At 34.5% G+C, this 13,306-nt stretch overlaps 1 protein-coding gene across 8 annotated transcripts in view; it reads left to right on the top strand.

The window, feature by feature from the left end:
• Nucleotides 1–13,306, top strand: part of thrb (thyroid hormone receptor beta) — a 262,738-nt gene that overhangs the window by 210,149 nt on the left and 39,283 nt on the right. For all 8 annotated transcript variants that reach the window (XM_067424910.1, XM_067424909.1, XM_067424911.1 and 5 more), the window contains 3 exons: nt 6,035–6,086; nt 6,227–6,290; nt 9,495–9,545. In XM_067424910.1, the coding sequence (XP_067281011.1) occupies nt 6,284–6,290; nt 9,495–9,545 (58 nt within the window). In that variant the 5' untranslated portion in view covers nt 6,035–6,086; nt 6,227–6,283. The remainder of the gene's footprint in view (nt 1–6,034; nt 6,087–6,226; nt 6,291–9,494; nt 9,546–13,306) is intronic.

Here is a 13,306-nt window from a genome sequence, read left to right as displayed (position 1 = left end):
GCCGTCTTTTCTCCAATGTTCCCTCAAATAAGCAAGGAGTAAGCTTTTGCGATAGAAATAATTGTAAATGAGCATAAGCCCTATACGGTCCACCATGCTTTGTTTACATCTAGCTACCACAATTCCTTGCGCTCAGATTGGCGTGACTTTGCCTAGAACACTACAAAGTCATGAGTCGTGGTTTGAAGTTGTAACTTACATGCTCAAAAACCTGCCTGGAACGCAGCATTTCTTCCAGGCTGCAGTTAGATCTGATATATTTGGGATGATGTATTGAAGGCTGTTATTACCTTCAGTGACAGCACTTTTGCAAAGTGAAATTTATGAAAACAATCAGCACTAAAATGTGCTGCTCAAACTGTTCGGATTAGACTGAAATGATCAGTGGCCGTATTCACAAAACATCTAAAAGCTGGACATACACTGTGCATTTTCTATGCGATTTCAGCAAGGTTACCTACTCACACTGTACGAGTAGATCGCATGCGATGCAAAGCCAAAGCTCACGATTGATGTGCTCTCACTGTGCGGTCCGACCGTCGAGTGCGACTTAGCTGATCACACTGTATGGGTGAAAAATGCGCAATAAAACCCCCGTGCCTTGTTGCGACGATAGACCATGGTGTATTATAGAAAGATAGCCTATCAAATGCATCAGCTATTGATGTCAAGAGGATTTAGAATTTATACATAAAAATTATTATTGTTATTATTATTAGAGTAGGCCCACTTTTATTATTAAATTGATATTAGGCAACATCAATTCACTATTTAAAAACATTTAGCCTGATTAAACAAGGATTTATAGGTCTAATTAAATGATTATCATTCTATAATATGAGATATCAGAACACTGCAATAATGTCAGTCTCAATGAAAAGTAAGAGCAGCTTCTAAAAACAACTTGTTTAACATGAAATGGGCCTACTTCTCTTCTATATTTTTTCTCACAATATATGGACCAAAAGAGAAATATTAAAATAAAATATACAGCTATATGTATAATAAAATATACAGCTATAGGCTACATTATCAGCATATGTCGAATTAGATTTATCTCTCGTTGTCTCTGAGAACATGCGGCGAAAGCTTGTAAAATCTGACAAGCTTTCGCCGCATGTTCTCAGAGACAACAAGAGATAAATATTTCTCTGCGTTTGCACATTGAGTGATATCCACTGACTCGCGTTCATGAATTAAAATGGGGAAGGAAAAAAAGGGGGGGAAAGGGCAACTTGACATTGTGTCAAATGATGGACAACGGTTCCCACATTACATCATAATACGATTAAGTAGACTAAATATTAAATAAAAGTAAATAAATAAAGTGTCAAAGTAAAACAAGTAGCCCTAAATTAATGATCAACTATACACATTGGTTTAGAATACTAATTATCCATTTTACAACACAAACTGGAGGCACAGCAGTTTACTTAATTTCTGCTATTTGATAGTTGCCTACATAACTTAAAGATCTCCTTCTTTTCGTTTTCTTCCTTGCTGCTTTTAAAAATTACATGGTTAAGCTTTTGCTTTCACGCATACGCAGTGATGGAAAATAGGGCAATCAGTTCGTGGCTCTGCTTCAGCTGTCCGATAACCTCACAAGGGGCGACCAGAATTTCTGACACACTAGAAATTCATCCGACCATCCGATTCCTGATCGGGAGAGATTAGAGTCGGACGAAAATCGCACAGTGTATGCCCAGCTTAAGGCTAAAAGTAGCTCCTAACTTGCCAATTTAGGAGAAAATCTTAAAAATAATGGGCGTGTCAGTGCTTTTATTTCACAAAGCACTTTAGTGCTAACATTAGCTCTTAAATCTGTGAAATGTTAGAAGTAGTCAAGAGGACTCCTAAGTCACTAGGACCAAATCACAAACAATCATAATGACTGTTACAGACATTTTTCCTCTCTTCCACTTCGCTTACTGTATTCTCGTTGTCATTTTAAAAAGGTACAAATGACAACAACAACAACAACAATTCAGTTCATGTACAAATAATCTGATAGATTAAAAGGGTAATTTTTGCGTGCTGTCCATTGAAGTGCTCCTCCCGAATAAATAATATTAGTTATATTAAAAAGGCCCTGGCTCTTTCAAGCTTTATAATTGCAGTAAATTGCTGGGTAATTTTTTAAAGGCCATAAAAGTGCATCTATCCATCACACAACTGCTCCAGGGGGTTAATAAAGGCCTTCTGAAATGAAGTGGCACGTTTGTTTAAAGCTGTGTTTCCACTGTGAGAACTTTCCCCAGGAATTGGGGACTATTGGGTGGTACTGTCTGTGTTTCAACCGCATGAACCAGGGTCTAAATAGAGTTCCGGGTGAAAATGGCCCCCTCAAAATGGCCCTGTTGTGAGGCAGTACTTTTTTCAAAGTTCAGGAACTTTCGAGCGTGGGACAATTGAGTGCTGAGCATGCTGATCGGTTCAGTCAATGAATCATTTTATTTCAACCTAAAGGGTGGGTAAATTGTGCTAATTTTCATTTTTGGGTGAACTAACCCTTTAAATCACTGACAGAGACCCCCCTATCCTATCAGCCAATCACTGTGGTCAAATGCTTGATGATGTCATCCATAACAACGAGGTCAAACCCACCCTTACTCTTAGCTTAAGACTTCCCTCAATTCCGTAGTGAAATTGACTCAGCAGCCTTGTGAATGGGTTTTAAGATAGAACTCTTGACTAAGACCTTTTACTGCTTTTAATAAATGTTGTGAGAATACGGCCTTCGTTGGTGTCTGTTGGTTATTAAAATTAACCTCACTTGTTTACAATGTGTAGGATGTTTAGAGCAAATAATTTGATCAGCTTACTTTCAATAAATGCTTTTGTTACATTTTGCATTCATGAATTTATGAATACAATGGGGCTTTTATGCAAAAAAGCAACCTATACTGAATTCAAGATATACAGGAATTTTCTCTCTCATTCCTTTGAAATCACCATGGCTTTTGGTCTCATGACCTGGTAGGTCTGATGAAAATCATGAGACCAAATCGTTGCTAATACATTTTTTTGATATCTTCTGCAAGTATCGATAGTGTGCAGGATTTTTTTTAATCCGCTTTCCTACGCGCCTATTACCAAGAGGTATGCAATGGTAATTGTCAATTAATTGGTTCAGACATTTTATTGCAAAAAAAATAAGTTCATGCTGATTTTACTGAACAATGAACAATTCCAAAAGGAGCCCTGTGGATATATGTATGTATGTATGTATGTATGTATGTATGTATGTATGTATGTATGTATGTATGTGTGTGTGTGTGTGTATATATATATATATAAAACAGTGTCGCATGTTGCTTAAACTACTAACTACAAACTTACCCACATTCAAGTTTTGAGAAAGAATGCATGTAGAATAAAATTATTTTTGTTTTTAAGCAGAGGCTCTCTTTTCATTTGACAGGCTATTGCATGTTCGGACAAAATAGTCATTCATTTTGTGAAAATGATCAAGTAGGGCTGTCATGATATCAGATTTTTCACTACACTGTTATCGTGGCTAAAATTCATGATGGCGATATCTCACGATATCTCTGGTCAATTGCTGCAATACGCCAACTAGTCCGCCACATTGGTCCTAGCAAGACTGCTCTATAAACAAATACAAGTAAATGAGGAGCTGTGTTTTTTTATGGACAGACATCGCCAGACATCGCCAGACATCGCCAAGTTTACATTTCTATGGCGATTTCAATTTAAGTTTCTGTAATCTTGGTTGTTAATTGTGAAGAAGTTTCTAATGTAATATAATTTACTGTACATTAAATGTTCATAAACTTTTTTATTGTGGAAATTACTTTTTCTGTCTTCGACATTGTCATTTTAACTTTTTCTTTTGTGTTTTTCTTTTAATTTTTTCTTGAATCACATCATAGGATGTGGAGAATTTCAAATTAATTTGAAGATAATTTGCGGTTCAACCTTATTTATTTGAAGCATATAAGGCCCTTTTCATTTGTTATAATTTATTTCTTTAACCCAGTTAACCAATTTACCAGTTTTGACCTTTTAAAAATCACAGAAAAAACACAAAAATTTGCAGAATATTTGTGTGTACAATCTACAAATCGCCCACAATGCAGAAAAAAGTATACAGAAGTAAAGGGGTGACACTCTAAAAATGAAAACATCAAGAGTGTGATATTGATACATCCACTCACACACACACACACATACGCACACTTATACACACACACACACACTCCTATGAAAAACTGAACCTTTTGAATTTGTAGCATTAGGTATGTAAACACACAAAAAAATTGAGAGCATGATTCGAGCATGCTAAGTGGTTGTAAAAAAAAATACTCCCACATGTGCACTTCGGTCAAAAATGACCACCATAGGAAATGAATGGAAAATCTGCAAAAACACAAATTCACAGGGAAAAAAAACAACAACAACAAAAAATTATAATAAATAGTCTTCAATATTTTTTAATATATATATTCAAGTCCATCTAAAAAATTATTAAATGTGTTTAAAAGTGGACTAGGGAATTCACAAGCCCCTCCATAGAGACCTCTAGTGGATTACACTTATGGTTGTATAATTTCTTAAATAATTCCAAAAGAGGGCGCCAATCTGCCTTCAAATATTTTTATTTTGAAGGCTTACCCTGCGTCTCAATCAGCTCCCTAGTTCACTAGTCAGGGCACTGATCAGGACATCAGTCAATGGGCTGGCTCCCTGATCAGTGCCCTGACAACTGAACTAGGGAGCTGATTGAGACGCACCCCTAGTCTCTATTTTAACCACACACAAAAACTTAACTGCAAAAAAAAAAAAAAAAAAAAAAAAAAAAAATATATATATATATATATATATATATATATATATATATATATATATATATATATATATATATATATATATATATATATATATATATATATTGCATAAATATTGAAAAATACCATCAAATCATCTCAAAATACAAAGTTAAAAAGAAAAAAATATTATTGAAGAAAAATCAATTGCACTGGTTTTACTGGGATGGAGGAAATTCAATTTTTTGGTGTTTTAAGTGGTTGTTTTATTATTCATGCCACAACAATAAGCGTGAGTATAAAAATATATTATTTGAGTACAACGGGACTAAAGGCTCCATGTCGAAAGCATCCACTTTTCAAGATGCACATGGAAATTTGTCTGATCTTTGACTCCTGCACAGGCAGAAGTAGATTTTATAAATGTCGATTTAAGTAGCAAATAAGAATCGCAAAAAATTTTGAATATATTTTAAAACAAATGTCTTTTTAGTTTTGGTAATTGTACAAATATAGTATTTGGGGTCAAAGGGACCCCTGCTGTTGGGGTTAAAGGAACAATAATTAACAGAATAATAAACAGCTGGCTGACTTTTTTATTTGTTGACATGACATGGTTAGATTTAGATGAAAAATATAATATAAAGTTAGGTGTCCCATCCCCTTAGAGATAATCACCCTATTTATAATGAAATGGTCATATTTTTAAAATATATATTAGTCATAGCATATAATATGACTATATTTATTGAACAAAAAATGTTTTATTTATGAAAATAAACCTTACTTACCTAAAATAACTTTGCTAAAGTGATTATTTTGAATAAGTATTAACTTTTCATTTTTCAAATTTTATAGTAGAAAATTATTTTCTATAAATACTTTGTGCTTTTTGTCCCATGCTTGTGAGCCTTTTACCCTTTTATACTTTTGTGTATATTGATACAAGCAAATAAATACATAATGTATGTCGACACATTTAAATAATGTGATGTTGTGTTTGTTGTTTTGTTTGTTTTTTGTTTGTCAATATCACTAAATTGACAGCCCTACTTTTTATCAGACTTGGGGATAGGGATCTGAATAAAGTAATAACACTGCTTAGAACTACCAATAGCACCAATAGAATTTTTTGTGCTCCTCTTGTTTCCAATATTTAATGCATTGTTATTTCCCCTATTCTCATGAAGACCATGTCCTTAGCACTATGTAAGTGTGACTCTCATTTTTTGTATCTTCCTCAGCCTCTGCTGCTCCAAACCACTTTGGGACGACTCCGATATCACAAAGAACAAGGTGGGCCAAAAGCAAGTTTTGTTTTGAGCCACAGAACAAAGCTGTTGTTAGACCACAAACAAAATGATTACTCCATTCATCTGCTCTGTTTTCTGATTATTTGCCGTTCTTGTTTTCACTTTATTCTATTTGTCTGTCAGATATCAGCGAGTCCGTGATGACTAAAGAATGAAGTTTAAGGTCTAATAGACAGCAGTATGTCAGGTAATGTCATGAAATTCAAAAACTCATTACACACTTTAGCTCTGTTCCAAAACCTATACAGTCTGCATAGGCCACTTCAGTCAAGGCAGTATTCTGTGGATTTTGTTTTTTAATTTAGATGATGTTCCACCATGGAGAAAGGAGTTTTCTTTTTGTCTGTTACATTTTGTATGTGTACAACACTGTATACTCCGGGTTAGTTTGAACCAGAACACACTATAATTTAATAACTTAGAAAATTGATGATTACATCACTACATTGAGGTCTACTCCTGTAAATATATCTGACAGCTGACATTTAGAACTAAAGAAAAAAGCAGCATTTTGGATTTTGTGACAAACCAAGAATGCTCCCATAATAATCTAAAATACATAAAGTATAAATTAGAGAAGCATTGTGCATATTGCATCATGGGTGGAGCTAGATGGTCAAGACACAACCCTTTAACCCAACCCATAACCCTATCATTAAACTTATCTCCAACCATTAGGTCCATGGAGGTCAAGCTTCACCCATCATGTCCAGAGAGTTGGAGGTGGACATCATTTGGCTCTGCACTGAGCACCAATTGCATAATTGTTTCACCCTGAAACCAGCACTTTGAGCTACCTGTTAAAATAAAAGCTTGATAGTTTAACGGTTGAAAACTAAGATATGAATAGTATATATTTTATTAGTATTGTTATTTTACAATTCTACTGTAAATTAAACTTGGTTAAATGTTTTGTTTTAAAGTTCAAGGTAAAACATTAAAGTATATTCCTAATTTTGTTCAATATATTATTTAATAATAATCACATTAAAAAACACAATCATCATTATTTTACACTCACCTAAAGAATTATTACGAACACCTGTTCAATTTCTCATTAATGCAATTATCTAATCAACCACCTATCAGTTGCTTCAATGCATTTAGGGGTGTGGTCCTGGTCAAGACAATCTCCTGAACTCCAAATTGAATGTCAGAATGGGAAAGAAAGGTGATTTAAGCAATTTTGAGCATGGCATGATTGTTGGTCGGGCCGGTCTGAATATTTCACAATCTGTTCAGTTACTCAACCATTTCTAGGGTTTACAAAGAATGGTGTGAAAAGGAAAAAACATACAGTATGCAGCAGTCATGTGGGCGAAAATGCCTTTTTGAAGTTAGAGGTCAGAGGAGAATGGGCTGACTGATAGAAGAGCAACTTTAAATGAAATAACCACTCGTTACAACCAAGGTATTAGAGGGTGACACGGGAGTGGATTTTCAAACCGCTCCCATCTTACTCCCACAAAAAAAATCCCGTCCCATCCTAATCCCACGAAAAAACGGGGGAAAATTCTCGTCCCGTCCCAATCCCAGAAGAATGACTCCCGTTCCCGTGTTGTGTTTTTTTTTTTTTGGCCAGAATATGTCAGTTACAGTAAAAAATTCAGTATTGATCACAGCATACCCATGCCCAGTTGAATAAACACCCAAAACGTCATTTTTGTTTAAGATTGCTTTCAGTTCAATATAATAACGATGCACACACATTAAATTCCACATAAATCATCTATGCAAACACAGGCACACACACACAGTAAATGTCTTGCAGCTGGCTTATGCATTTTCATGCCTTCTTTTTGGTTACTTCAGACTAGGGATGCACCGAAATCAAAATTCTTGGCCGAAACCAAGGCCGAAAACCGAAACACTGAAATAAATTATGCCAATTATTAGTACCATTGCATTTATGGCTATGACAGATTTTATGCACTGAAACCAAGGCATTGCAATTGCATAAATTAATATTAAAATGTAAAATAATAAATCAATTACAAATTATTATGCAAATATTTATTTAGCACATTGCAACAACGCACAGTATAAAATAAAACGTGTATATTAAATAATAATGTACAAGCCTACTGGCCTGCAGAAAGGTACAGAAATTGAATTAAGTAATCAAATGTAAAATAACTGCATATTTAACTGTTTAAATTAAAGATTAATCCTTATTAAACTTGCAAAATCTATTCAATCAGGAGCAGAGAGTGATGTCCTTATCTTTTGTTTGACATTAAACAGGCAGCAGTAAAAGCTACTGCCCCTTTAAGACCTAATGCCCTTAGGATATGTGTCGTTTTTCTCGACAGTATACAGTAACAGTTCTCTTAAGGCATAGACAGACTGTCTGCTAGGATACTCATCAAGATGCACATGTTGTATACTGTTTGAGTGCGTTTGTCCATTCAAGTGCAAGACTTAATTCTCAGACACAGATATATTCAATTTACCGGTGTTATCATCTTGTGATGTACATTGTGGTCTGTTATTGTGACATCAATTGTGATCACATGATCCTGCATGTACCAAAAAGTGTCTTTTTCTGTTTGCTGTCTTCAGGGCTCAATAATAAGGATTGTTTTTCTATTATTCTATTGGCCCAATTACATTCAGAGTTTTATTTCAATTAAAAAAATGTGTGTGTGTGTATATATATATATATATATATATATATATATATATATATATATATACATATATATATATATATATATATATATATATATATATATATATATATATATATATATATATATATACATATACATACATATACATACATATACATACATACATACATACATACATACATACATACACTCTCAGAAAAAAAGGTACATTTCTGTCACTGGGGCGGTACCCTAAGGTACAAAAGTGAAAAGGTACATCTTTGTACCTTACTCACCCCCAAATGTTACATATTAGTACCTTAAAAGGTACATATCAGTACTTTAAAAGTGCAAATTAGTACCTTAAAGGTACATAGTAGAACCTTAAAGGTACATATTAGTACCTTTTCGGTTTTGTGCCTTAGGGTACCGCCCCAGTGACAGAAATGTACCTTTTTTTCTGACAGTGTACATACATACATACATACATACGAATATCTACATATAGCCTATGCAGGCTGAGTGACATAGGAACTATTGTATATACATAACTAATTTAAGTTAAAACTTTCATAATAACTTTTGAGTTTTCTAAAAACTTACTGAAGGTGAGTTGACCTCCAAACATCTCTCTCACTGGTCCCTGACCATCAGACCATTCTTACTGTTGCGCCCTGAACTGGCTGCTTTCCAAATTGTGTGTTCGCAAACTGTTTATGTCTCGTATTTTCTTATTGTCTTTACAGTAAAGTGTAATGTGCCTCTCCCATCTATTTTAGAGCAAGCAGACAAATGCACCTCCCGCTGGAAAGATGAGCCCATGCAGAATGGTACAGTAACACCCTCCATCAGACATTTATACTCATCTATCTATCTCTTTCTTTCGTGGAGGGCTATTATAGTGGGTGTTTTCCAATCAATTGCATACTGATACAGATCATACTCTCAGGGATGGAAGAGTGTTAACCTCATTTTACTTACTAAGTGACCTATTTCTGAAATGAGGGAAATGGGAGGGATTTTATTCACCTGCAATTCATTGGATTGTGAAGTGACTGCCATACAAGAAATGTGAGTTTGATAAAAAAAAACAATGCTATTGGCTAACATAGTATAATCAAGGAAAGTAATATCTGTGGTAAGAAAGTGGACAGCAAAGTTTCAGTGTTACATTTTGAGATCATGTTTGTTTTGGGAGTTTTTTCAATGACTTGCATTGGTTAATAATTTACAGTAAGTGCAGAAACATGCACTAAAATACCCCCCACAAAACTAGTAAATAAGAATGACTTCTTATTTCATGTTGACGGTTGAACTGTTGACTTGATTGATCATGACTCTTATTAAGTTGAAATTGAAAGGATTGTTTTAAAGTTTTTACAGGGTTTGCTTGGGTCCTTAAAACATCCTCCAGTCTATTTGATCAATTTAAGTGGTCTTAAATTTGGGGATGAAAAAAGAGCAATTGCGATATGAATTAATGTGATTATTAAACTTCAAAAAGCGATAATTTAATTGAAATGTGAATGCTGCATGTTTAAATTCAAAACAGTTCTGCTACATGTTCTACAGGCTCACACTTTCATAACGGCTGACATTCTTTATTTTTCAATATGTATGCAGATTTTACTATTGAAGGCACAATAATCCTTTTTGTTGATTTGTGGACAAATTATTATTGTATCGGCAAAATCAAATATCAATAAACTTGCGTGTAATATGTACGTATTAATATGCTGGTAAATAAACCAGTTTCGCGTTTTGATTAAGTAAAATAATATGAGATACAGGATTTATTTGGAGATTGTTTTTTTTCTGTATGGACATACTGCATTCATTTTATTTGGGCAGGTCTTAAGTCTTACATTTAATTTTAAAAACTCTGCAGATATTCTGCTTTAGTGTAACAAAGAGGGTATTAATTGATGCAGTCTTATTTTTTATTTTACCCTAGGTGGGTGTATAATAGCTGTAAACTCTCTACACCACAGTTAATGGGTAAAAGCTGATACTGGGTCAGTTTTATAGTTGTTTTCATAGTGGTCTGTACTGTGATTGCATCATAATGTCCTGTTTTTTAATGTCATCAGTTCTAAAATACTAATGTTAACTATGCTGGCCTACAGTGGCCTCTAAAAGCATTTAGATACTTAAGTTTCATTGAGCAGTACTTTATTTATGATCCCGAATTAAGTTGCAGCGCTACATTAGTCTGCAAATCATTCCCTGCGTCTCAATCAGCTTCCTAGTTCACTAGTCAGGGCACTGATTAGGACAAAAGTCAATGGGCTGACTCCCTGAACAGTGCCCTGACAACTGAACTGGTGAGCAGATTGAGATGCACCCATTATGTTTTGTTATTTTTTATCCAATATATTGCACTTCGTTAATCTACCTCTAGGGGGCATTGAAAGCATATTGCAGCCCAGCTGCAAGTCCAGTACAGTCAATACAGTCAATAATAATATTTGTTGCTGTTGTTTTTGCATTGTGACATTGTCATGTTTTACTCTACTAGAGTACACATTTCTAGTACAAAAAAAAGTGTAGTACAAATGATTATTTATTACGCAATATTAACATTTAAATAAAATATGTAGGCTATGTACATTTTACTTAATACAACCCCAAATCCAGCAAAGTTAAGGATAGTTTAGGGATACAATGCCATAAAATCAAGAATCTTAGATTTTTTAAAAATTCTCTTAAACCTTTATTGACTGACAAAATACAAAGAAAAGATTTTCAAAGTTTTAACTGAACAACATAAACACTTCAATTCAATTCAGATTTGATTTAGATGGCTAGACACTCCAAAATAAGTTGTGAAAGAGGCATGTTTATCACGGTCACACATCACCTTTCCTTTTTATTACACTTTAAATGTTTGGGAATTGAGGATACTAATTGTTCAAAATTTTTGCAAGTGGAATGTTTGCTCAACAACCTGTGGTCATTGTTGTCTGATTTTCCTTTTCATCGTATACAGCCGTATATGTTCAATAAGTTACAGATCTGGACTTTGGGCAGGCAGTCAAGCACATCCCTTCTGGTGTAGAGTGTCTATAAGCCACTCGGTTTTAGCATGTGCACAATGAAGCCTGGTATTGTCTTACCAGGAAAGATGTCATCTTCATGACAGTATATGTCTCTGTACAATCCCAATATACTTCTCCACATCAATGGTACCTTTACATGCAAGTTACCCATAAGCTATTTGCACTGACACACTCCAATACCATGACAGATGTTTTCTTTTGTTCCTGTTAATGTCTGATTAAAGTCTGCACGGTCCTTTTCTTCTTTGGGACTGAGAACTAGAAGTCAGTTTTTCCCAAAAACAAGCTGACGTAGACTTATCTGACCATCAGTACACATTTCCACTGTCTTTTAGACCATCTGAGATAAGGTCAGGCCCATAGAACTCAGCAGCATCTCTGTTTGAACAGATTTATAGTTTTTGCTTAATTTCTTGATGAAGCAGCAGACTGTGATAACAGTTTTCCACCGTACTCCCAAGCCCAAGCCTATATTTAACACTGTAACATGATGGTTTCTCATGTGGTGTCGTCTGAGTGCTCAAAGGCCATGCACATTTAACAGAGGTTTTAGCTTGACACTCGCACATGGAATGAGATTTCTCTAGATTCCCATAAACTTTTCACAATATTGTGCTGGTAAATACTTTGCAATCTTGCATTGATTGCCTATAGTCTTTTCACTTTTATTTAGCCTCTGTCCCAACTCTTTTGGAGTGTATTGAAAGTTGTTTTTTTTCTTTATACTGTTACATTTTACAAAATGTCCCAACATTTCTGCTTTTGGGGTTGTAGTAATAATATTATAAGCTTTATAATTCTAAATAAAAATTCTAAAATAACGATTTCAAACTGTATATCTGTTTGGTTTCAAACTGACCCAGCTCTTTCCACATTTTCATCTTTTGTATTTATATCAGTATATCATGTTATGATGATATATCATTAATGTATGTTTACATGCTACATTTAAGGTTTTTCACCTTAAAGGTGCCCTAGAATAAAAAATTTAATTAATCATGGCATAGTTGAATAACAAGAGTTCAGTACATGGACATCACATACAGTGAGTCTCAAACACCATTATTTCCTCCTATAAATCTTGTTTGTGAAAAACACCACGGAAAAACATTCGATTTTCAGGAGAACGCCAACTGTGAACCAATCGCTGGGGATCATTAATATGTACAACCCCAACATTTGTATATGGCAGCGCATGCGTCATCCGAGGATAGCGAAAATGGCAGATCATGGAAATAGATGTTATGTTCCAGGCTGTGCAGGGGATGTGAGGACTTTTCATACCCTTCCCACTGAACAAAACTTTCAACATGTGTATCTATAAGTTTTCCTATAGCTCAAACAGTAGAGCAACGCCAAGGTCATGGGTTCGATTCCCAGGGAAAGCAATAATTGACAAACAGGTCAAATGTGTATCTTAAGTGCAATGTAAGTCGCTTTGGATAAAAGCTAAAAGGCCAAATGCAAAAATGTAAATGTAAATAACCGGATTCCGCACCAATTTAATTAAAAGTTGTTTGTTTGCTCAGCCC

This window comes from Pseudorasbora parva, chromosome 19 (assembly GCF_024679245.1).
Source record: "Pseudorasbora parva isolate DD20220531a chromosome 19, ASM2467924v1, whole genome shotgun sequence".
Classification (NCBI taxonomy): Eukaryota; Metazoa; Chordata; class Actinopteri; order Cypriniformes; family Gobionidae; genus Pseudorasbora; species Pseudorasbora parva.
This window is presented reverse-complemented; position numbering and strand designations above follow the sequence as displayed.